The 27655-nt window shown below is 36.4% G+C and overlaps 1 protein-coding gene across 1 annotated transcript in view; it reads right to left on the bottom strand.

Moving 5' to 3' along the window:
* Positions 1-25506, bottom strand: part of LOC123545086 (DNA annealing helicase and endonuclease ZRANB3-like) — a 155934-nt gene extending 130428 nt beyond the window's left edge. The window contains 13 exon segments of the mRNA XM_045331364.2: positions 5553-7329; positions 7895-8053; positions 9959-10138; positions 11243-11314; positions 12022-12189; positions 12855-13010; positions 13479-13623; positions 15590-15708; positions 16226-16268; positions 16270-16452; positions 17254-17432; positions 18907-18925; positions 25336-25506. Coding sequence (XP_045187299.2) covers positions 5553-7329; positions 7895-8053; positions 9959-10138; positions 11243-11314; positions 12022-12189; positions 12855-13010; positions 13479-13623; positions 15590-15708; positions 16226-16268; positions 16270-16452; positions 17254-17432; positions 18907-18925; positions 25336-25427 — 3292 coding nt within the window. The 5' untranslated portion in view covers positions 25428-25506.
* Between the last annotated feature and the right edge of the window lie 2149 nt (positions 25507-27655).

The following is a 27655-nucleotide window of genomic DNA, read 5'->3' as shown; positions in this document are numbered from 1 at the left end:
GCCACTCCAAGGAATGCTTCAATAATAATCTGTAGAAGTTACATCTTAATGTCAATTCTAACATTCTCAACAACTGCTACATAAAGTATGAATCCTGAAAAAATATGCCATGATTTTACCATATTAAAGATTGTAACATAGGCGATTCTAACTCTACTTCAATGATATGCCATTTATACACTCATTTTTATCAGTGTTAAAAGGCAGTAATACAAAATACATCAAAGGACTTCGGTCAATATCATATGCTTCTAGCCTACATTTTGAAGGAAAAAATCCTATTAAGTATTTAAACAATACCCAAATCGTTTCGAGTCAATGATAAACCAATGTGTTAGTTAACATATTACAGCAGAAACTGGTTTGTATCTGTTCCTATCAAGATGATTTTCTTATTTTATCCAGGCCAGGGTATATTTTCTTGGAAAAATAAGATGTTTAATTTCCGTAAAAATATAATGTCATCACTTTACGGAAGTTTTAAATATATGAATTCCAGTCGAATAAAGTGACAAAATCATTTTATTTAAGGGAAAAATAACACTTTAAGATTAAAATCCTAAAAAAAAATAAAAACAGAACGATATTTTTGCAAACAACCTGTACTTGATTTATCTATACACTTTCCATAATGTAAAGTTATACATGTGTGAATAGGTATACATGTATAAGTGACCGGTCAGTTTTATTACAGTGGTTCAGGTAGTTATTTAAGTACATGTACATGTCTGTATAGTTCTGTTATAAGTGATGGCAGATAGTTGTGTGCCGCATAACATTAATACTAAGAAAAGGCAGTCATCTTATCAAGGCCGTAGGGTTGGTTCTTGTTTGGGATAAGTACCAGTGGCACAGATAACACTTGAGCCGCGCCATGAGAAAACCAACAGATGGCATATATAAATACGGCTAGACGCGAACAGTAGCTTCATTGCAGGTCATATCAGTGACGCTTCATGGCAGGTCATATCAGTGACGGTTTCACATTCAGTGTGATGCCACGAAAGTGATGTGTCAAGTCGCTTTCCATGCAGATGGCATAATTACATAAATACAGCTAGACGCGAAAACGAACTAAAAGGTCCAGCCGAGTTTCAGGCGGATTTTTATGCAGCATCCTGGATACATTTTTATTACATGTTTAAGCCAAATGAGCCGTGTCATGAGAAAACCAACATAGTGCAATTGCGACCATCATGGATCCAGACCAGCCTGCGCATCTGCGCAGACTAGTCAGGATCCATGCTGTTCGCTAACTGTTCGTCTAATTCCGATAGGCTTTGAAAGCGAACAGCATGGATCCTGACCAGACTGCGCAGATGCGCAGGCTAGTCTGGAACCATACTGGTCACAAAGCCACTATGTTGGTTTTCTCATGACACGGCTCATTTGGCTTAAACATGTAATAAAAATGTATCCAGGTCGCTGCATAAAAAATCCACCTGAAACTCGGCTGGATCTTTTAGTTCGTTTTCGCGTCTAGCTGTATTTATGTAATTATGCCATCTGCATGGAAAGCGACTTGACACATCACTTTCGTGGCATCACACTGAATGTGAAACCGTCACTGATATGACCTGCCATGAAGCGTCACTGATATGACCTGCAATGAAGCTACTGTTCCTGACCTATGCATCACAGGCATATCAATGCCAAGCGTTATTTCTGTTGGATAGATTAGTCAGGATCAGATTAACTGATGTGCACATACTGTCTCTTTTTTGTGGTGTTTAGGCCTAGTCTGTCGCAAAGAACAGTCTTCAATTCAGTTTTCACAAAAGGAAGAACATGAAGTGATGACATTTAGTATGTGTCTAAAAAAAATAAACATAAACGCACTGAAGAAGACGAAAAAATAAAGAAATGAAAAATATATAAGAAATACAAAAAATAATAAAAACAAAATGGATCCTCATCGCTTTGGCGTGCGCGTTGTGAGGGGAAGTGATGGTGGTGGTGGTGGGTGGGGGGGGGGGGGGGGGGGCATGCAGAAGATTACCTGGCATGTTGCAAGTATGTTAAAGCACATATTTGTCAATCTACTGCAACAAACAACCAGGATAAGGCTATGAAAATTTAACCCAACAAAATAATGAATTCACAGTATTTGCTTCTTTCACTACTTTACATGTATAACATGCCTATGTGTACCCTTTTATACATTTGTATAGTATTTGAGTTACAAACAGATGTAAATATATGTGACTATCAATTTATTAAAAATGAATATAAAAGTATTGGTTACTCTACATTTGGGAGCACACTGTAGTTATAGTTTTTGTTTAAAAGTACTGTTCCACCCCTTGCATCAACACGATAGTCACAGAAAATGTATTTAATTAATATCTGCATATGCTGGTCAAATATGGTTTTGATGCACGGGTGGGAACAATGTTGTATAAAGCAAAACACTTTTTATATCTATATAACAGGGTATGTAATTCTATTTAGAACAAAAGTCACTGTTCAATGAAACAAATATTGAAAATTTGACTTTAAGAAATAATCTCAAATATGTATTTTGATGGGATATGTAATTAAACACTTATTTCTTAGTGGTTTATTTTTCACTCTTAGAGTAGGCACATTCATATAGAAAGTGTCCGAAGTCCTTGTCTGAGACAAACAATGGTGTATGGTATCTATCAGTTGACAGTTCAACATAACCAGGGGTGTAAAAAAAATTTTCACACCACTCGCCCTGCAGGACTAGTAGCCAGTAACATTTACTCGCCCTTAGTGAACAGCCACTCGCCCTAATAATTGACACTTTTAATACTGTCACTTTTATGAAAGGAGTATTATGTACAATAGTATTATTTCCCGAAAAATATTTATTTTGAAGAGTGTCTAAAAAATTTGGACACAATGATCATCGTCCATCCACCCGTGTTGAAAGAGAGGGAAAAAAACGTTAAAGATTATCGGTAATTATTCAGTTGATAAAATAAGTAATTGACCTTGTTTTCATGATCAGTTTACACCCCCTCAAAGAGCTAAAAGAAGTGTGTCAGTATCTTGACATCTGAAGTGGAGATCAAAGCGGTATTTTTGCTCGAGATTGTCATGGCATTACATCATGTTTTCGCGCCATGTGACACATCACTCTGTATGATCGTACTGCATCGGTTCTTAAAATTGCTGAGAAATAGAAATCAATAAAAAGTTTCTTCTTTAGTTTGTTATCAAAAGTGAATGTGCTATATCCCGTATAAAAGGTAAATGTCTCAAACGATAGTTACTGTAGTGGATATCCTACCTCTGTGACCTATTTGCCCTCAAGGAATTTACATTATTGTTTGACAAAAAAACTTTTAAATTGTTGGTCAAAAAATACATGTACAAAGATTCATTTAAAACTTATTAAAAACCGCAATGACATCACATTGCTTTATTTCAAAATCGCATTTCTATTTACGTTCACGAGGTCACGTAACCTATTCTGCCGCACTAACAGAAATCTGTATGCCAAAAATCATTTTACTCCATGTATTGTAATTGCTGCCGCTTTTTCATTATTTAAGATTTTTTTATTCTGTTTTTTGTTCTTTCTGGTCAAAAGTCTGAATTTTATGTCCAGAGTATTCATCATTTATTTACTTTTAGAAAGAAATAAGTAACTAAGATCGCGCTGTTTGAATTTTTACAAATGATTATATGAAAATTCGACCGTTTTTATTGAATTTTGCCTACATTTCTGTCGATATCTTATTAAAATCATTATAGAATTCAAATAGTATTATTTCTCAAGAGGTGTTGTAAACTTGAACGAAAAAAATGTTAAAAAATGAATGCACTACGCACGGTTTTTGTGTACGTGTCGATGTAAATTAGATATTTAATACGATAGGTCGCACGTGCTTGTGGAATGGAAAATTAGTGGCATGACGTTTTGATATCTTTATGATTCACGGGTAAATTCCAGTCAACCATCTCAAAGTTTGTTGACGTTTTGGAGTTGTAATTTCTGAATTTTGGTAAAGTAAGGACGTAAAATCCACTCGCCCGATCGGTCGAGTATACAGCGAGGTCCACTCGTCCTACTCAGACTTTAACTCGCCAATGCGAGCGGGCGAGTGGAATTTTACACCCCTGATAACTCTCATGTGTCTGGCCATGAAACTTTATAATTTCAGTGTGGATAATGTATGCACCATGAATGTCAACTGTAAGAGTTAATAACTAGTAATGCATGTTGTAATCATCCAGAATCCAGAGTTAGTGTAGTTAAGCTTATATTTACTTTTTTCAATGCCAAAATATCCTGGTGTGTACATGTGTATAAGAGTGTTGCCACATGCTACATGTACTACTGTAAACCAACATTAACATGATTCCCAGCTACACATTTTTTTATAACTCTCTGTAACTATTTATTATCTTTACTGTCACCATGCGATGTCGCTCAGGTAAAAGTAGTAGACAATATACAGGTAACTTTTTGTCAGCTTTTTCCTTTCATAAAGAAAATATCATCAGTGATCAGTTCTCACACCTTCAACAACAGGCTGGTATAGTAACCTATTTCCTTCTTTCATGACTTGTTTCTTGTAACAATTGACTACTGACAATTGATTACAATTTGATCATCAACATTTACACTTCCAAAAATACTTCACATATTTGCACAGTTTTTTTATATATATTTTGTTTTCTTTATGTGCAAGCATTTCTGTTTTAATCTGGTTGAAATAAAAAACTACAAGCAACTGCGTATGTGAAATAGAAGTGACAATTAAAGCACCTATCACTGGCCATTTTTGATGTGTATGCAGCCCATGGGATTGAAAAGTTCTTATAAAACTGTCTGAAGCAGGTATCTGGGTTAAGATCATTCCAGGGGGGAAACACAGAAGAGCTGAAGACCTTAAATTTATTGTGAATGCTCACTTAAAATATAAATTTACTTATAATATTTCAGTTACTTAAAATATTATTTGTTCAAGTAGCAGCCTGCCCGCTTAGCTCAATAGGGAGAGCACAGATCTACGGATCGCATGGTCGTAAGTTCGAGCCCTGGGCAAGGCGTATGTTCTCTGTGACAATTTGATAAAAGACATCGTGTCTGAAATCATTCGTCCTCCACCTCTGTTTCATGTGGGGAAGTTGGTAGTTACTTGCGGAGAACAGGTTTGTACTGGTACAGAATCCAGGAACACTGTTTAGGTAAACTGCCCGTCGTTACATAACTGAAATACTGTTGAAAAACGGCGTTAAACCCAAAACAGATAAAATAAATTGTTCAAGAAGCACCTTATCAGTGATCTCATGGATCACTTATTCATGATTTTCCAAAAAATGAATAATCAGCCAATCCCTATCAGTTATATATAGCTTGTTTTGGAAGGAATCACCTACTAATTTAATCAACCTACAACTTCAATATTAGTTATCTGTAAAAACTTCAAATACATTTGAGGGGTTTGTTATCTAATGGTAAAGGTGTCATAACCTAAGTTTGTAAAGTATGAATCCTTATTTGGTCACAAACACACCTTCCCATATGACATCAAGAAAAAGATGGGAAAAGTATCAATCATATCTCAACTTACCATCTTCAGTCTCAGTAGCTAACATCTGATCTAATTCTGGTGAACTAAAGGAATAATCATTGTTTGTTTGTCCAGTTTTTGGTGTGCATTCCTTAGCAACCACTGTGTCACTTAACTTTTCAGTTTGTACAGTAACCAAACTCAGTGAACCACAATCCTGTACACCTGGTATATCCATGGTATCATAATCAGCCTCAGTTTTCCATGTATCCTCTGCTTTATCATTTTTTCTTTCAGAAGTATTTCCTTTTGGCTTAACAATCTCAACATTGTATCTACTTGGACTTAAAACTCCAGGACTGTTATGAACACCGTTACCTTTTCTAACAGATTTAAATCTGTATTTTTTACCAGAAGTTGGGGTAAAACTTTCATCTTCTGATATTTTTGTGGCCTCTATATTGCACATACTTTTGACATGTTTGTTGTCTTGCAAGTCTTTCTGATTTACAGATGTGTTCAATTTTAGATTATTTTCAATAATAATTTCCTTCTTTCTCAATGGGTGGGGAGTTGTATTAGTTGACTTAGTTCTGTCAAAATACTTGGACTGCAACGAACAACTGAAAGACTTTGAGTCTTCTTTCCCCAATTTCTTCTGTAAACCTGTATCATTTCTTTTATCATTATTAATCACGCCAACATTTTCTTTCGTTAATTCCTCACTTCTCACAGTTTCCAAAGAGACCTCATCTACAATCTGGTTCTCTTCAAGTGTTCCTGGTTGTTCAATTCCTTCTTGAACTTCACTGACAAATTCTGAATCAGGACTTCCATACTCATCTATAGAGTAATCATCCTTGAAAGTGTCAGTTACAGATTCAACTGGTTCAGTTAATTCTTTCGTAGTCTCATCATGATCACTACCTGGATCAAAGTCAATAGTATCATCTATATAATGTATGCCGTCTTCTTCATCTTCCGTATCTTGTGTTTTCCTTGAAACACTCCTTGTCTGACTATCAAATTTACTGTCTATCATATTTTCCTTTTGCCCGTCTGACTCCTGTTTATTCTTTGGTTTGGGTAATTTTTTCCAGGTCTCAGTTCCATGTTTCAGTGAATTGACCTTGGCAGAATTGGTATGATGTGACTTAGAAATAGCCTTACATTTCCTTGGTGTTTCACACATTTCACAATACACAAGATCTCTGTGATTTAAGTAAGTACACTGACTGCAACTCCATTCATTCCTGCCAAATCCACTAACATTAGTATTACTATTATCTTCCTTATTTTCATTTTCAGCTTTAGTACTTCCTGCACCTTTAACTGGAGTATGTTCATTATCTCCTGATATATCAATGCTTCCATTCAAAACCTCCCTAGTCCCTGCCTTTTCAAACATGGCATGCAAGCTGTATTTTGGAGATACTGAAGAATGATTTACAGATCTACTTTTTCGCTTTTTGGAACTACTGAAAGACTTCTGTGATTTATTCTTACAGTTACTATCAACAAAGTCATCTTCCCCATCACTATCTAATACTATGATATGGTCCTTTCCTTCTGAGCTTTTCTTAGTCACTGGTTCCTTAGCAATACTATGACTATATACACTAGGATCTATCTTCTGTCTCTTACTGGCTGGTGTATGACACATATGATCAATAGCTACTTCTTCCAGTGTACCTCTATCTTCCTCTATATCTACAATATCATTTACACCATTAATGTCTCTTTCATCAACTTGGTTTTCAGATGCCTGTTTCAGCTTTCTCTTCATTGCGATGTGTTTGGGTGAGAAGAAATGTAGAATGGACTTCTGACTTGAATCCTGCAACCAAAACTTTGTTCATTACTTAACTGAATACTTTTATTTCTAATTCAAGTACATATAAGTATAAACATGATTATCAAAACTCTTGTTATGTTTTCACAATACCTTATTCAGTATTTATTTATTTATTCTGTTGGGTTTTATGTCGCACCGACACAATTATAGGTCATATGGTGACTTTCCAGCTTTGATGGTGGTGGAAGACCCCAGGTGCCTCTCCATGCATTATTTCATCATGAGCAGGCACCTGGGTAGAACCATCAACCTTCCGTAAGCCAGCTGGATGGCTTCCTCACATGAGGAATTCAATGCACCAAGTGCAGCTCAAACCCACATCGATGCAGGGCAAGTGATTTCAAGTCAGGGACCTTAACCACTCTGCCACGGAGGCCCCTACCTTATACAGCAAGTTGATAAATATTAACGGGGTTAATAGTACACCAGTGTTCCATTTTATCCTATTACAGCAGTTAACTTGCTCTAAAATAACAACATCAATATAATTAAAGTTAATTGCTACAATCAGACACTTCAAAGTTCTACATACTAATAAAAAACCTACCAAAGTAGTCTCAAAGTATTCTGTGAGATTACAAGTTTCATTATTGCTAGCTGGTACCCATGCCTCAGCATTAGAGAGTACATCAACCTGGTACCGGTCCCCCTCCATAGCTTCCATCTTCCTTTTCTTTCCTGTCAGAGTAGTAGATGTAACTATGGTCTGAAAATTATTCAACAACTATTTTTACACCTTATCATTGTTTATACCATACCATACAACAGAAAGTAGCATTTCACTGTGCAGTTCTGTCATCTCAATACAGATAAACAATTGGCCTGTGTTGTCCATGTATTATTGCTTCTGTATTTTGCTTTACCATCACCATATCAGAAGAAAGTAATATCCCCTTAGTGCACTTTTATAAACTTCTTCTAAGGACTGCTAACTTTTGTAACATGACAAAAGTTTTTCTTCCACTTGATTTGAAAGATTTGGTGATTCCATCTAAAATACTTTTTGAATTATAAGCATTTTCAAATTTGGTAAGATGGATGGACAACACCAAATCTATACCTCTCACAGGAAAAGAGATGCACATTGCCACTGGTCGAAAAATAAATAAAATGTTAATTTACTGAAAAATCAAAACTAAGGAAGAACTGTTGTTTAACTGGCATTGTCCTGGCATGCAGTAATCCTTTACTTAAATCATATGACTCTTGCTCAGCAACACTGGAGCAGGATCTATGTTTAATTGGTTGTACAAGAGTGCCAATTGCAAAGCAATTTTTTTTACAACAAGCAGAAGACAAATTTCAACATTAATGCTAGTCAGATTGACTTTTTCTTCTTTGAAAGTAACAATGGATTCAAATATCATAAAAAATGCAAGATTATCTTTCTGTTCTCTCCTTTGGTTCATATTCATAACAAAGGATAAATTTGTTTTTAAAAAGTTACTTAATAAAAGAGACTAGTTCAATAGTAAAGTGATTCTATACTGACATGGTCTAACAGCCTCAGCCAATACAAGTCCTCGCCAAATAACAAAGCCACTATGATATCACGTAATCATAACAATAAATGGAAACTAGAGTTGTCACAGGAGTGACAAATTATACCCCCACAATATGGCCTTGTCACAGAACTAAGCCAATGTCAAAGATGAACATGCTTGACCTTTGACCTACTGATCTCAAAATCAATAGAGGTCATCTACTGGTCATGATCAACCTCCCCATGAAGTTTCATGATCCTCGGCCCAAGTGTTCTCAAGTTATTGTCCGGAAAAACTTTAATGTTCCGGGTCATTCTGACCTTTGGAACCCAAAATCAATATAGGTCATCTGCTGGACATGACAAACCTCCCTATTAAGTTTCGGGATCCTAGTCCAAAGCGTTCTGAAGTTATTATCCGAAAACCATTTAAATACTCTGGGTCACTGTGACCTTGACCTGTGACCTACTAACCTCACAATCATTAGGGGTCATCTGCTGGTCATAACTAACCTCATTAATCAATTTTCTTGATCCTAGGCCCAAGCGTTCTCAAGTTATCATCCGGAAACCGTTAAACTGTTTCGTGTTATTGTGACCTTGACCTTTGACATACTAGCCTCAAAGTCAAACTTACCTGTATTTTAGCTTTTATCATTTTACACCTGTGTACAAAAATTTATGATCCTAGACCCAAGAGTTCTCAAGTTATCATCCAGAAACTGTTTAACTGTTCCGAGTCACTGTGACCTTGACCTTTGACCTACTGATCTCAAAGTAGAACTTGAACTGTATTTCATGATGTTACACCTGTGTACCAAAATTTATGATCCTAGACCCAAGCGTTCTCGAGTTATCATCCAAAAACCGTTAAACTGTTCAGGGTCACTGTGACCTTGACCTTTGACCTACTGACCACAAATTCGAACCTGACATGTATTTTCTGATGTTACACCTGTGTACCAAAAATTATTTAAATTCATCAAGCCTTTCATGAGTTATCATCCGGAAACCATGAAAACCAACGGATCGACCGACAGACCGACCACTCCTGAAGCTCACTCCTACATGTATATACCCCCCCTCAAACTTCATTTTGTGGGGGTATAATAAATGAAAGGGATCTACCTTCTTACAGACAACAGACCACACCCATTCATCCATTGTATCCTTAGCAACCAGATAGTGCACTGCAACACAACATGTCTGGCCGATCCTGTGGGCGCGATCCTCACACTGGATCATAGTACCAGGAGTCCAGTACATCTCAGCAAACACTACAACAGTGGCTGCTGTGAATGTCAATCCCTGCAGAGAGAAATCATTATTTTGAAACAGAAGCGGGTTACATGCTAAACTGATGTTTTTTCTCCAATTTCTAAATAACCATAAATAACCTCATATGTCTGAAGCTCATGCTAAACTTCCATAGACCAAACACTATAAAGGAATCATTTTTTTTACAAAACAAGTAGGTTTCTGATACTATCTGTCTGTCAGAGGGTTCAACATTATTTCTAAATACAATTTCAGTAATGCCCAAAGGCAAACAATTTATTGATGTCAACAGATGTTAAAGCAGTACAAAGTCAATTCTCTGCAGGGAACTTTTTGACAACTTTTTTCCTTGAAGCAGATGGAGGATGAATGACCTTGCTTGCAACAGGAAAGAAAGGTTCAGTTGCAGCTCATCTTAAAAAGAGTATGAGTTACAAAAATCTGGTACAGAAAGATTTTTCAATACCACTTTAAGCTAAGCTTAGGGTCATACACCATGTTTGTTTGGTAAACTCTCTCTGTAACATGAAAGTTTGATGCAGAATTATTATAAAACATCAAAATGCCTACATTAGACTTTCTCGACATAAAACGGCTCTGTCAATGATCAGGTGTGTTAAAAAATAACGTAGACTTCTCCTGTGAGAAGTGGCCTATTGTGTACAGTGCAATATAGAATGTATGATTGTAATTTAAAATCTTTGTGTAATTTGGTCATACAATTTTTGTAACGTCGGTGCTGATAGGTGAAGCGGGTATAATTTTAATTATCATAGCTATGCATAACAGGCACAGTTGCTTTTTCGTATGTTGTTACTTCAATTCGACCATTAATATTCACGTTTATAGCCCACATGTTTACCTAAAAATATGTAAAGGTACAGCAACACCAGGTGTCTGAAAGTATGACAGCATTCTGTGGGAGGCAGAAGTAAATTAGGTCTGAACTAAGTGAATACTGTTGTTTATAACGAATGTAATGTCGTCATCTATTCACATAGATAAGCAGACAGTTTTTATACAGTACAACTGGATATTGTTGTCTCAAATTTGGAAAGAAGATAGTGTACTGTATTAGGAATTTAGCCTAATAATCAATATAAAAACAGCCTAAAATAAGTCTTGCAAACTTACCACTCCAGCAGCTAGGATGCTGAGGACAGCCACCCTTGTGTCAGGGTCAGACTGGAACTGATGAACCAAGTGCTGCAAAATACCAAGTTCAAAATACAAGTTCCATCAATCTGATATGTTTAACAGTTTGTTGTGTTTTAACTGAAGTTACAAGGCACCTGTCAAACTTAGAAGGCAAAAGATGACCCCAGGTGCCATCCAAAAGACGTATTTCAGACAGACAGCTAGGTTTAACCAGCAAACAGTTGAATGGACTTCTGGCAAGGCTCAAACCAGCGAAGGTGTAAAACATTCAAATTAAATCAAACTTCATACATCCCTAATGGCTATACTCATATACCCGATATCAGACAAACATTACACATGTAGATCAGAGCCCGAGTACAGCAAAGCAGAACAACATTTAAGTCTTTGCAAGGATGCTTCGGACCAAATTAGGTGATGATTCAAAAAGTTATTCATGGGGAGTTGTTTTAAACGTTGTTCTATTTTCAGCTTTGTTTGAATTGCAGTAACAGAGAATTGTGCCAGGATGCTACAGACCAAGTTTTGTGAAATTCTGATCAGTACCTGCAGTACAAAAATTGTTTAAGTCAAATTATAAATGATGGACAATGGATGATGTATACCTACACTAAAGACACAGTATCAATCAGTTTAATAATTTCTGATACAAGAAATGGAAGCTTTTAAGAACAAACAAAACTTGTAAATGATATTAACTCAAATAAAAGCCTTACGTTAAACAAATAAACACAAGCTCAGCAGCAGAAACTTACTGGTCGTTCAGAGGGAGGAGTTTCACCATCTATCCTGATGAACTTTACCTTCTTGTCATGCAGGCTCTCACTGAGCCCATTCATCATGTCATGATGGTAGGCAAATACCAGGAACTTCAAGTTAGGGTTCTCACATAGCATCTCTATATACTCCTTTGCAGGACCTATCTATAAAGTACACACAATTCACATTTTCTTCATTTTAACAACCCAAACAATGTTTTAGTCTGTTTTTAGCAGCATCCAGTAATAAGTTAAGAAACACCATTTACTGAATTAAGAAGACTTAATGTGAAATCTTTGAAATTCATGAGGACTTATTTGCTTTGGCTTCATCTTCAAAGCACAAAATAAAATCCCAACAGGCAAGTAAAACTCCTATTCATTTTACATCCAAAAGTTTAAATCAACAAATTCTTTTTGTAACACAATAAAATGTGTAAAAAGATCCTTTGGAAGCATAGAATGCAACCAAGCAAGATAATAGCAGACTCAGTTTGATTGAGTCTGTTCATGAGAAGTAGTGGAAAGTGTAACACCCCTCACGCCCCCTAGCACCGGTTTAAGCAGAACTCTATTACCTATGAACATTGAGTGGACTCCATGATCTCAAAGGATCAGAAAATATGACAACACTGAATCCAAGTAGGGGAGAAACTTACATGAAACATACTTTATCAATACCAATCTGCTAGACTGATAGAATTACAATATCTTCTTAGTACAGACTTGTGTTAGAATTACATAAATAATGTAAGAGACCAGCATCTGATTTTGATGTTAGTCACTGGCAAGCACATGATTTGGATGTTAATCACCCACTCCTGTATTACCTTTGCAGTACCACTGAGCTTGTAAAGTCTCTGTATCAATGATAACATGTTTGTATCCTTGCCATCATGTTCCCCACCTCCAGTCAGAACCTCAAAATTATCCTGGTTAGACCTCTTCATCAGGGGCCTCAACTCATCAAATGTTTGTCTGATTTCCTAGAAATTTGCATAACAACAGTTTACCACAACAATCTACAGACAAAGTACAGCTTACAGAAGATTTCTATAATTATCTTCTAGCAATTTTTTTTCTGGATGCTACAGACCAAATCTTGTGTAATTCTGACCAGTAGGTTCAGAAAAGATGCTGAAATTAAAATGTTAACAACAGACTACAGACCGCCAGATGGACCCAAGACCATCTGCCCTACTAATAGCTGAACTTGTAAAACACCTTTGATGGAGTAATTCTATCAAGATTACTGTTATTACCATCAGTGCAAAAACAGCTTTGTGAAAAATCTAATATATAGCTAAAATTTCTGACTTAAAAAATATAAAACTACTTGTCTGAAATGTGTTAGCAAGTCATCATGTTCAGCAACTACATGCACATGAAATCAAATTGAGAAAATGCTTCAGATCTGAAATTTAAAAAACCAAACTGTTCTTAATGAGTTCTACCTTTTTCAATTCTGAATCCTTCAATTCAAAGAGAACTCTCTGTCTCTGTTTAGGTGGCAGCTGTGTAAGTACCTGACTTTTCTCTCGGCGAATCATCAACTTTTCAGACAGCCTCTGCTGCAACTCTTCCAAATTACTTGCACCACTGTAAAACACAAGTCAGATAAGGTGGTGTTTTATGCACACACTGAAAGAAAAACTTTCAAGAACTGACAATCTTTAAAGCAGGCAATGTTTTTTTGCAATATTTTCACCAAATTCCCCACTCCAGAAAATATGATATTCCCCCATGTTTTTTTGGGGTTTTTTTACCCTCTTTTTTCAATTCCAACCAAAACTGTATACATTAAAATCATACCATATAACCTTCAGTCTGCTAAATTTCTAAAATGAACTGGTCTATCATTCACTTTGGGCTGTACCATTTATCATTTAATGGGGTGTTCACAGAAAATTTACTGACTGAATAATAACAGTGCAGACCAAGATCAGTCTGCACTGGCCGCAAAGGCAGAATCACTTGCTGTCAGCAGGCTAAAGGTTAAAATACAAGACCATGAGCTTTAAAGTCATTTTCTTCTGGTGTGTAACATATTTATTACATGGCATTATTATTTTCCAATTTCTCCCCTCCAAACAGACCCTACTACCATTCCCCTGGTACTGGGAAAAACAACACTGGCATGTATCCAGATTAAGTTGCAAAGCAAACAAGCAAAGTGAATTAAACAGGTCAATATCCACTGGCTCCTAGGTCACCCTAATCACAACAATAATTCAATACTAAGCCCTATTTTCACAAGAAACAACTGCACTCTAGTAGGTGAACATACCGTTTCCATAAAAAAGACATGAATTACAACATTCCCAAAGTTCAATACCTAAATAACATTTATGGAACAAACACTTAACATCCAGCATATTAATCTAAATACTTCTAGCTTTCAGATTCAAACAAGAGCACCGCCTTGCGGGTGCTGACGCTCACCTGATTTTTTGTATAATAGAAATATTGTCCTACCCATGATTTTCTAAGTCTAAAAAGGGCCATCATTCTTGCAAAAAGCAGTATAGAGTTATGTTTCTTGATGTACAGCGTCCGCTTATGATGGTGAAAAACTGTTGCAAGCTTTAAAGCAATACCTTTGATAGTTTATGAGAAAAGCTGACTTAAACATAATACTCAATCAAGAAAACTGATTTTCTAAGTCCAAAAGGGGCAATAATTATTGCAAAAAGCAGGATGGAGTTACGTTTCTTGCTGTACAGGGTCAGCTTATGATGGTGAACAGGTGTTGCAAGTTTCAAAGCAATAGCTTTGATAGTTTAAGAGAAAAAGTTGACCTAAACATAAAACTTAACCAAGAAATCTGATATTTTCTAAGTCCAAATGGGGCCATAAATCTTGCAAAAAGCAGGATGGAGTTATGTTTCTTGCTGTACAGGGTCAGCTTATGATGGTGAACAAGTGTTCCAAGTTTTAAAGCAATAGCTTTGATAGTTTAGGAGAAAAGCTGACCTAAACATAAAACTTAACAAAGAAAACTGATTTTCTAAGTCCAAAAGGGGCAATAATTCTTGTAAAAAGCAGGATGGAGTTATGTTTCTTGATGTACAGGGTCAGCTTATGATGGTGAACAAGTGTTGCAAGTTTCAAAGCAATAGCTTTGATAGTTTAGGAGAAAAGTTGACCTAAACATAAAACTTAACCAAGAAATCTGATATTTTCTAAGTACAAAAGGGGCCATAAATCTTGCAAAAAGCAGGATGGAGTTATGTTTTTTGCTGTACAGGGTCAGCTTATGATGGTGAACAAGTGTTCCAAGTTTCAAAGCAACAGCTTTGATAGTTTAGGAGAAAAGCTGACCTAAACATAAAACTTAACCAGGCAACGCCGACACCGACGCCGATCAAGTGATGACAATAACTCATCATTTTTTTTCAAAAAAATCAGATGAGCTAAAAATGCTTTTTTTTTAAAAGACCAATATCAGTATATAAACTCAACAATTGTAGCACACTCTTCAGTTTCATTTGATATTCTGATCGTTTTTATGCTTAATATAAAACTTCTAGGTATTTTGGGCTAAATCAAATAACTAATTCTTTACTTCACATTTCTCCGTTTGACCTTTCCAATCCATTCTAGCCTGGCGTCACAATACCTGGCCGTGTACGTCCACCAGGTACCAAACTCATCAGGGCATATTGCATCTATCTGAGGATACAGCTGAAACAAACACAACATTGCTTTCTATATCTTGAAGTGGTGCTACATGCATTACTTTTTAGAAAACAAAGTATACTTCTTGATAATTTATGGCTTAAAATCTCTTCACAGTATATTGATTTTCTATTCAACAGTTGCTGAATTTTGCAGTTGCCTGAACACCCAATGGAAATCAACTGGCTTACACTGACTATGATATTTTCAGTTTTGATTTACAAGAGTATTAATATATTCAAAACATGCAAATGTTATTTTCAACAAAGAATGGCCACGATTATAAAGAGTACCTATATTTGGTCAAATACCTTTCTTTTTTGTGACATTTGTAATATTTTCCTGTCAGAAGTGAAAATACTGGGCAAAAAATGCTTGGCCAACATTTTTTCAATTACCTATGTGAATGGCAAGTAAACTGCCAAATGATTTTTAAACATCAAAAGTAGTATCTGGATACTACTTTATAATTTATGTAGGAATCTTTATTATCAGTTACAAACATTTAAAATAAAGAACTTACTTCAACTGGTCTAGCAAGAGCTGGAGTTCCAGACAGCAAGATACGCATTCTTGATCAGCGGGACTACAGTTTTTGCCGACACTGTTTTGTTGTTGCGTATATAATGTGACTCATCGACAATGACAACATGGAATCCCTGGTTCATCAACGCCTCTCGTAGAATACGACTTGTTCCTTTACTCAACAAACCAAATGTTGTTATGGTAACACGGGCTGAGCCAATATCACTAGAAAAATTGAAAACATAAATCAAGAGATGCTTCATTATTGCAAGAAAGAAACTTGTAGAAATCAAAATAATTTTCATACAAAGATCCAAGATTTAAACAAGCAAATTCAGTGAATTGGTATCCCCCGCCAAACACGATAAAGACTTCATGCTTGAATACTTGAAAAAAAAACTTGCTACTTGGTTTATGTTGGGATTTAAGGCTTTTAAAACAATTCAAGGGCAATAACTATAAAGTCAGTTAAAATAATTCAAGGGCAGTAACTATAAAGTTAGGTAAGATATCCCAACAAAAACTGCATGTATACATTTGCCCTTCAGTGATCTATACTTGTATTAAATTTCATCAAGATCTGTGTTATGTCGGAATTCATTTATTTTAAAAAATTGAGGGCCAAGAACTTTGCAGTTCCTGACAAAAGTTGCACATACCCTATACTGATCTCTATTTATATGAAGTTTCTGCTTTCTAATGTAATACGATAATTAATAACCATGACATTGTGCGATTTTAAGATCCTAACAAAATACTTTTTGAATTAAAAGCATTTTCAATTTAGGACAAATGCATGCACGCTAGCACAGGTGGACACAGACAGCCAGATGGACAACACCAAATCTATATCCCTTTGCCTTTGGCGGGTAATACCATATATTGGAAATGAAACAGAACAAAATGAAATAATTTTGGGGGAATTCATTCTAAAACTTATACTCAACAAATTAAAATATGAATGGTAGATAGCTGCCCCTGTTTAGATTGTACAAAAAAAGGGTATGTTAGAACAAGGAACTTTACCTGACATCAGTGCCTGACTGTACAAGATTTATATCCCCTGGATTAATGTCGGGCAACCATTTCTCAAACTCTTCAATCCATGAATACCTGAGGGAGGAGGGGACAATAATCAGCAAGGGCCACTCATTCTTGTAGTAATATGCAACTGATATGGCTTGCAGTGTCTTTCCTAGACCCATCTGTCAAAAATAACAGAATACATTTTGAAATAAGGAAGTGTGATAAAAGTTTTGAAATTTTTCATAAGTTTAAACATTAGATGAAATACTGATACTGTTTTCTTTATTTATGTATAACTTCCACTGCTGTATCAATCATAACATACCATTCATTGTTTTTTTATAGCTTTTTTTTTACAACTGGGTGGTTGTGTTTTCATACTTGTAGGTACATGCATTTATGTAGAAATATACAGGTATTATCATGATTATATATTTCATCTATGGACCTGCAATCTTAGCAGAATTTACAAATGTCCATTTTGAGAACTTGTAACACACTTGTAAACTACTTATTAGCTTAGGTGATTAATACCTGGAGACACCATTTTGATACAGAGAAGTTAAAATGTTGCCATCATGACCATGAAATCCAACTGTGTCTCTGACCTTGGACGTAATGATCTGGCACTCTGCATTGTCATCTTTGAGTTAACATCTGATGTTTGTTTTAAGAAAACCCTTTCAGTATTTCATAGGATATTGACTGAACACAATAATTATAAAGTTATTTGACCTTTGAGTTCCAAGTGTGACCCTTAACTTGGACACACTGACCAGATTTGTGCACCCTGAATGTCATCTTGGTAAGGTCAACAACTGATACTTGTTTTATAATTTACTTCCAGTCATCTACTAGTTAAGTAATTATGAATCCAACATGAATTTGAGCTACTTCACTGTTGACCTCAGTGTGACCTTGACCTTCAACCTAGTGACCTTGGTCATGCATGTTTTTTGTCACAATATGATGGTGAACATATATCTGTAGACATTCGGACATCTATCACAATTTGAAATTTATTATGTTTTTAGAACTGTGACTTTGACCTTAGAAGTAGTAACAAGGGTTATGATAATGTAAACAATTGATGCTAGTTTTATGAAACTTCCAGAGTTGAGAAGATATGAAGGCAACATGAAATTAAGCTTTTTGATCTTTGGTCTCCCATTGCGACTTATGGCTCATACAAAGTTTTTGCCATATTATGATACTGATCATTCCCAAGAATGTATTTGATAAACCCTTAAACATATACTGATATTAGCTGCAGAGGGTTGCACCAGTAGACATATATGACTCCAATACAGCACTCATACACTATGTAACTGAGGGTATAGAAAAAAAACATTGAGTTTAAAACAAAGTACATTTACATGTAATAAAAGACTTGATAAATTGTTAGACCATGTTATTAAAAAAAAAAAAAAAAACAGGAAAATTCTACATGTACATTCTTAAACCTCTCAAATTTGCATTTTTACAAAAAATCAAATAGATAGCATTGACCATGACTGATCATATTCTCTATTAAGCATGTATATTCAAAGTGTGTACAAAATTATCATTTTTCAACCAACACAATTAACTGAATCCAGTTGGCAGTGTAATTAAGAATTAAGTTATCAGAGACTTGGTAGTAAGACTACGAACCTCGTCAGCAATCAGGCATCTGAAAAACAGCAAAAACACAATATTTAATTTCTACAAAAGGAAAAGAAGGTATAACAAGAGCTGTCTCCATAGGATGACACATGCCCCCGATGGCACTTTGAATGAATAGTTATGGCCGATGTTAGAGTTTAGGACCTTTGACCTACAGAGCTGGGTCTTGCGCGCGACACGTCGTCTTACTGTGTCACACATTCATGCGTAGTTATTTTAAAATCCATGCATGAATGACAAAGATATGGACCGGACACGCCCATCAATGCACTATCATGAAAAATGACCTTTAACATCTAAGTGTGACCTTGACCTTTGAGCTACGGACCTGGGTCTTGCGCATGACACGTCGTCTTACTGTGGTACACATTCATGCCAAGTTATTTGAAAATCCATCCATGGATGACAAAGATATGGACCGGACACGCCCATCAATGCACTATCCTTTAACGTCTAAGTGTGACCTTGACCTTTGAGCTACGGACCTGGGTCTTGCGCGCGACACGTCGTCTTACTGTGGTACACATTCATGCCAAGTTATTAGAAAATCCATCCATGGATGACAAAGATATGGACCGGACACGCCCATCAATGCACTATCCTTTAAAGTCTAAGTGTGACCTTGACCTTTGAGCTACGGACCTGGGTCTTGTGCGTGACATGTAGTCTTACTGTGGTACACATTCATGCCAAGTTATTTGAAAATCCATCCATCGATGACAAAGATATGGACCGGACACACCCATCAATGCACTATCCTTTAATGTCTAAGTGTGACCTTGACCTTTGAGCTACGGACCTGGGTCTTGCGCGCGACACGTCGTCTTACTGTGGTACACATTCATGCCAAGTTATTTGAAAATCCATCCATCGATGACAAAGATACATGTATGGACCGGACACGAAAATTGCGGACAGACTGACAGACCGACGGACCGACAGACGGTTCAAAAACTATATGCCTCCCTTCGGGGGCATAAAAAGTATTGGCATATTACAGCAGACACTTGTTAAACATTTCAGTTCTTCTTTGTTTTATAACAATTACTGCACCCATTTACTTAAAGGTAAGGAGGCATATGTTTTAAACACTATCCCTAAATTTTTGTAACAATCTGCAATTTCATATATATTAGTATAGCTTTGAAATCTTTATTTCCGAAAGTTAAGTTAGGGCTTATCATTGCAAAATTGGGAAGAGGCCTTGACCTTTCAAACTGCAAAATTCAAATGCCATAACTGCTTATTTTGGGAAAAACTCATTTTATTGAAAACATCAGCTGTCGGAGAATATTATGCATTTTATTCGACCTGGCGGGTGGAGTTAATCTCTGATTAATGCAAAGAATGGTAATCTAAAACAAGAGGGTCATAATGACCCTATATCGCTCACCAGTTAAACTTGGTCTCAGAATCATCAAAATAAACATCCTGACCACGTTTCATGAAGACAGGGTCATAAGTGTAGCCTCTACGGTGTTAACAAGCTGTTCCTTTGATTTGAGTGGTGACCTAGTTTTTGACTCCACATGACCCAGTTTCAGAATTGGCAAAGGAATCATCAAGATAAACATTATTACCAAGTTTCATGAAGATAAGGTCAAAGATATGGCCTCTAGAGTGTCAACAAGCATTTCCTTTGATTTAAGTGGGTGACCTAGTTTTTGACCCCACATGACCCAGTTTCGAACCTGGCCTAGCAAAAATCAAGATGAACATTCTGACCAAGTTTCATGAAGATATGGTCATAAATGTGGCCTCAAGAGTGTTAACAAACTTTTCCTTTCATTTGACTGGGTGACCTAGTTTTCTGACCCCATATGACCAAGTTTTGAACTTGGCATAGGAATCATCAACTAATACAAGATAAACACTCTGACCAAATTTCATGAAGATAAGGTCATAAATATGGTCTGTAGTGTTAACAAACACTTCCTTTGATTTGAGAGGGTGACCTAGTTTTTGAAAGTTTTGGTCCTTTAAGGGGCCATAACTCTGAAACCCATGATGGAATCTGGCCAGTTTTCGAAAGAAATCAAAATATTATGCCAATTCAAGTTGTGCACAAGTTTTATTAAAATCAATTGCAAAATGTGGTCTCTATTGTGTTCACAAGCCAAAAATAGCAAATTTTGGCCCTTAAATGGGCCATAACTCTGTAACCCATGATGGGATCTGGCCAGTTTTCTAAAGAAACTGAAACATTATGCCAATACAAGTTTGGTGCAAGTTTTATCAAAATTGATTGCAAAATGAGGTCTTTATCATGTTCACAAGAAATTGTGGATGGACGGATGAAGGGCGATCACAAAAACAAGCAAAACAGGTAGAGCAATAGAACTGTTTAATTCCGTAATCTTTCGGTAACCAACAACTACAATTCAACGCAACATTTGTTACAATAAGAAATCAAGTTTCCGAATATACTACATATCCTGCACGATAATGCAGTGGACCATCGCGAAACCCCACCCCACCAGGTCGATTAAAACACACAATAGCAACACTGGACTATTAGACAGCCTTTTCAACTGTATACAAACTAAAGTAGAAAAAGGGGCATGATTTTGTAAAACTACAAATCAGAGTTATGGAACCTGTGCAATATATGTCAGCTCATCACAATGGACAAGAGTGTGAAGTTTCAATCCATTCCCATAAGCAACAAGAGGACCATGATGGTCCTGAATCACTCACCTGTCCCAACATGACCCAGTTTTGAACTGAGTATGACGTCGTTTTTTTCTATTATTTGACATAGTGACCTAGTTTTTGAGCTCATGTGACCCAGTTTTGAACCTGACCTAGATATCATCAAGATGAACATTCAGACCAACTTTCATACAGATCCCATGAAAAATATGGCCTCTAGAAGGGTCACAAGGTTTTTCTATTTTTAGACCTACTGACCTAGTTTTTAACCATAGTTGACCCAGTTTCAAACTTGGCCTAGACATCATCAAGATGAACATTCAGACCAACCTTCATACAGTTCCCATAAAAAATATGGCCTCTAGAGAGGTCACAAGGTTTTTTTATTATTTGACCTACTGACCTAGTTACTGATGGCATGTGACCCAGTTTCAAACTTGACCTAGATATCATCAAGGTGAACATTCTGACCAACTTTCATGAAGATCAATTCAAAAGTATGACCTCTAGAGAGGTCACAAGGTTTTCCTATTTTTAGATCTTGTGACCTAGTTTTTGACCGCTGCTGACCCAGTTTCGAACTTGATCTAGATATCATCAAGATGAACATTCAGACCAACTTTCATACAAATCCCATGAAAAATATGGCCTCTAGAGAGGTCACAAGGTTTTTCTATTATTTGACCTACTGACCTAGTTTTTGACGGCACGTGACCCAGTTTCGAACTTGACCTAGATATCATCAAGGTGAACATTCTGACCAATTTTCATGAAGATCTTGTGAAAAATATGGCCTCTAAAGAGGCCACAAGGTTTTTCTATTTTTAGACATACTGACCTAGTTTTTGATGGCACGTGACCCAGTTTCGAACTTGACCTACATATCATCAAGGTGAACATTCTGACCAATTTTCATGAAGATCTTGTAAAAAATATGGCCTCTAGAGAGGTCACAAGGTTTTTCTATTTTTAACCCTACTGACCTAGTTTTTGATTGCACGTGACCCAGTTTCGAACTTGACCTAGATATCATCAAGATGAACATTCTGACCAACTTTCATAAAGATCCCATGAAAAATGTGACCTCTAGAGAGGTCACAAGCAAAAGTTTACGCACGGACGACGGACGCTGCGAGATCACAAAAGCTCACACTGTCACTTCGTGACATGTGAGCTAACAAGCTTACATACAACAAGAGCACCGCCTTGCAGGTGCTGACGCTCATCTGATTTTTTTTTGTGTAATAGAAATATTGTCCTACCCATGTTTTTCTAAGTCTAAAAAGGGCCATCATTCTTGCAAAAAGCAGGATAGAGTTGTTTCTTGATGTTCAGTGTCCACTTATGATGGTGAAAAACTGTTGCAAGTTTTAAAGCAATAGCTTTGATAGTTTATGAGAAAAGTTGACTTAAACATAATACTCAACCAAGAAAACTGATTTTCTAAGTCCAAAAGGGGCAATAAATCTTGCAAAAAGCAAGATGGAGTTATGTTTCTTGATGTACAGGGTCTGCTTATGATGGTGAACAAGAATTCCAAGTTTCAAAGCAATAGCTTTGATAGTTTAGGAGAAAGGTTGACCTAAACATAAAACTTAACCAAGAAATCTGATATTTTCTAAGTACAAAAGGGGCCATAAATCTTGCAAAAAGCAAGATGGAGTTATGTTTCTTGCTATACAGGGTCAGCTTATGATGGTGAACAAGTATACCAAGTTTCAAAGCAATAGCTTTGATAGTTTAGGAGAAAAGCTGACCTAAACATAAAACTTAACCAGGCAATGCCGACGCCGACAACCGCTCAAGTGATGACAATAACTCATCATTTTTTTTCAAAAAAGCAGATGAGCTAAAAACTTAATCAAAAACTGAGCTGAAAAAAAAGGCGAAAGAGGTGCATAATTCTGTAAAAAAAAGCAAAGTTGAGGTATTGAACCTCTGCAAATTTGCAAGTCAGTTCAGCGCAGTGGATAAGTGTGTGAAATCAATCCGTTCGTACAAGCGGTTACCAACTTACATACAAAAACTAACAAAAATCAAGATGCCAACACCAACTAATGACAGAGTCCAATTAATACAGCTCTACCTATTCTTCGAACAGTATAGCTAAGGCCAAAACAAATTAATATTGCGGTTCTGGTAACCCGACCGACCCTAATATTTTTTACCCAACCCTAAATTATCTTATGGCATTTGCTGTAACCACTTGGCTCAAATGAACATCAATGCGAAATTCAAGTCAGCCACACACCCCTAATTTCTCTTTATCAGCCTGTTGAATATTTGAAAGCTGGTCAACTTGGCTTATTACAGTACTCAATGGCATATTTTAAGCTGCACCTACTACAGATAGTCGTGAGAAATTTTCTTGAGAAGTATGAAGCAGTTACGTCTTTGACACTTCATTTGAGCCGTGCCTTGGCAAAACTAACATAGTGGCTTCGCGACCAGCATGGATCCAGACCAACCTGCGCATCCTCGCAGTCTGGTCAGGACCCATCCTGTTCGCTTTCAAAGCCTTTTGCAATTTGAGAAACTGTTAGCGAACAGCATGGATCCTGACCAGACTGCGCGGATGCTGGTCGCAAAGCCACTATATGAAGAAACAATTAAATAATTTCCAATAATAAATATGTGTCAGGCCCTATCAGCACGGTTTATGCCATGACTTTGTCTCTGTAATTCATTTAAAAATCAAAAATTGATAATAATTTTTTCATAATTTATTTTCTTTTTTGATGCTAAAATGAAATATGAAAAAATAATTCATTACTTTCTGATAATAAACATATTGCAGGTCCTTTCCGATCCTGTTAGGCCCTTTCCGATCAAATATAAAGTAAACCTTGGGAGAGAAAATACCAAGGTCCCTACTGGAGCTCGAACCACGGACCTCGAGATCTGTAGGCGGACACTCAACCACGTTGCTAAAGTGTTAACCCAACAGCAAGGCTGTTGGAAGTGGCCTATAAACCTACTATCACTACACTTCTCCCCCTTTACTTTTCAGAGCTTACAAGCTCTCCAGAATGACACTCCATGCACACCACACGAGTCCGCCAAACACTTCTGACACCATTAAAGTAAACCCTGGGAGAGAAAATACCAAGGTCCTAGACAAGCTTACTGTCGCTGAGTGATGGCTGCTTTTTAATTTCTGACTTTTGCAGCCACCGCTTGACCGTCACAATATAAAACAAACTGTATACGTCGGATTAGTTCGACTAACCAAGGTCCCTACTGGGGCTCAAACCCCGGACCTCAAGATCTGTAGGCAGACACTCAACCATGTCGCTAAAGGGTTAACCCAACAGCAAGGCTGTTGGAAGTGGCCTATAAATTTTAACCTACTATCACTACAAATACCACGGGAAGGGCCCTTTCCGATATCTAGTCATAGCGGTTACTGTAGACTCTCTCATCTTCAGACCTCCATCAGCAGTAAGCTTTAAGACAGTCTTTAGACAGACCTTTAATCTGCTGGCAGCAATTGTATCTGCCTTTGCAACCAGTGCAGACCAAGATCAGCCTGCACATTCAAGCAGTCTGGTCATAGTCTGCACTGTTGGCTATTCAGTCAGTAAATTTTCAATGAACACCCCTTTGAATAATAAATGGTATTGCCCAGATTGAATGATGAACCAGTCCATTTAAGAAATTTAGCAGACTAAGTTTCTTCACGAGTTTTCTAATCGCGAAAACATATTCCAATTAACATTTCCTTAAAAAGTAGCTAAATTTAGAGAAAATAATGGCGTTCCTTACCGTCCATGTTTTCCAACAGCAAACTTAACACCTTCTTTCTGAAATGGCATTAACCGATCCACCAACTGTTTCGGTAAACTTTGAAATACCATTTCTCACTTTTTAATTTCCCGCCATTTGTAATTGGAAAAGGGGAAGTAACTGTAGTGAATTACGTGTGCAGTAATGTTCGCATTGTTGCCCGCTAGATCTATAATGTCAACCCGGTACCCCGTTTTCATAAATGAAAAATATGTGGTAAAAGTTGAAAGGGGCTCATATTTCAACTTTTGGATTGATTTAGGATGAAAACAGGGGTTTTTAGCTGTCTGGTCAATGTCACGGTCATAATTGTTTCATCCCTGGTTGGATACTCGTGCCTGTGCTCAAAATGTGTTGTTAGGCATTCATCCCAGATTATTCTTAAAATTCGTAAACAAAGTCATTATAGGTTGTTGTATGATTTTTACTATAAAATCCATTTGGTGATATCGTAAATTCGATCTATTTTATTGTAACAAGCGATAGGATTTAGAAATTTAGAAGTTGCTTTTTTGCAATAAAAAAATTTCAAGTTTCCAGTGTTTCTGAGCATTTTATGAACTTTTTATATATAAAACACTCTTTTAATCAGTGAAACTATAGTCACACTATTGGAATTTCATGCAAAATAGAAGAAACCTAGTTGTATTTTATATGATAGACATTAAATATCCATTTCAAAATACTGGTTTATCATTATCAATATCTAATACCAATTGCTTTGTTTTATTTGAAATAATATTTAAGATATCAAAAAAAAAAAAGATATAAAAAACGAATAAGTGAATTCACTAAATAAATTCAAATATTTCAAGGTAATAAATAAATATAACAGTAAAACGGCACCCGCCTTTTCTTGAAGCGGGGATGCCGAGTACAGTTTATACGGTGCCGAGGACAGTTATGTTATATTGCATCATTCGTGGCTTTGTAGAGATCCCAGCCGCTACTCTTCTCCTCCACCCGTCCGATACTTGGTGCCATTCTGCAGAACCGATTCGTACTGATACTCTAGATCTTTCTTTTAATTAGGCATCAGACTTCGCAACCAACGCACTGGCCCCGTGTTCACAAAACATTTTCAGTCTCAGCTGTTTTGTTTTGTGGACACGGGGCCAGAGCATGTCGCCTCAGCCCAGACATTGGACGCCTTGAAGTCAGGGTTGACTAGCCATAGGATGTATGATTTTTTTCTCTTTTGCACTATTTGTTTACCCCCAAAACGCTCTTGTGAAAAATTATACTCACTTGCAACGATGCTCCAAAGAAGACCTTGCAAAATATATTGTCGAAGAAAAAGCGTCTATTATTCTTTAACCTGGTAGAAGCACACATATACGGAGCGGAATGTTAGTAATTTTAGTAGGATGAGCCAGGGTTTGCGTCTTACCTGGAACAACTGATACCAGGAAGGTCTAATACGGGGAGTAGAAACTCCGTATAAATCAATACATTTATCTGTACTATGCTGTCGTCCATAACTGTAAATATCGACCAGTCGTTAGCGATCGATATTTTGTTTTCGCCACTATCGATTAGCGCGTAATTAGCATATTACCTCATGTTAATCATGGAGCTATAACACTTATTGTTCAAAGGGTTTACCAGTCACATGTTAAGTGGCGATAATTAGATGATCAGAGATTGATCTAAAGGGATTCTGAAGCAAAAACAGCATGCGACTGCATGTGGTGATATGCTTAATTATTATGAATTAACTCGAGCTCACTTCCCTGAAGAAATATTTTACCACGTAACTTCAAACCTTTATCAAAGGGCCGATTCTTGTTGGATTTGAATATAAAATAATGGAAAATAACAGAAAGCTGACAATTTTCTTAATCTTGTAGAGCCATAATTATAATTATTGTTTATAATGTCAGATTTCTACATACAGAAACAAACATTCTTCTTGAACGTAGGGAATGTTTCAAACGAAATTGTTTAAACTCCAAAAATTAGTTTAATAAATTTAATTTTAAAACTGATGTGTGAAAAATACAATGTATTTAAATCAAAATAACAATATTTTTTTTAAAAAAAAGGCCGACAACGAAGTTACATTTAGTATTCCGAACTTTTAGATAAAACTGCAGAAAATCATCTAGGTTTAACACGCATTTAAATGGTGAAGAACAGAGAAATATCATAAACAAATATTTTCAGGCAACAGTTTACAGTTTTGACTTGCTATTTTCATTAAAATATGTCCTAATTTTTTTATTCTAAATACTCTGAATCAACAAGGCAAATATCATGTAAAAAACGACATCTTTCTCTCTGGGTAAGACAAGTCTAG

The sequence above is a fragment of the Mercenaria mercenaria genome, chromosome 1, assembly GCF_021730395.1.
Source record: "Mercenaria mercenaria strain notata chromosome 1, MADL_Memer_1, whole genome shotgun sequence".
Classification (NCBI taxonomy): domain Eukaryota; kingdom Metazoa; phylum Mollusca; class Bivalvia; order Venerida; family Veneridae; genus Mercenaria; species Mercenaria mercenaria.
This window is presented reverse-complemented; position numbering and strand designations above follow the sequence as displayed.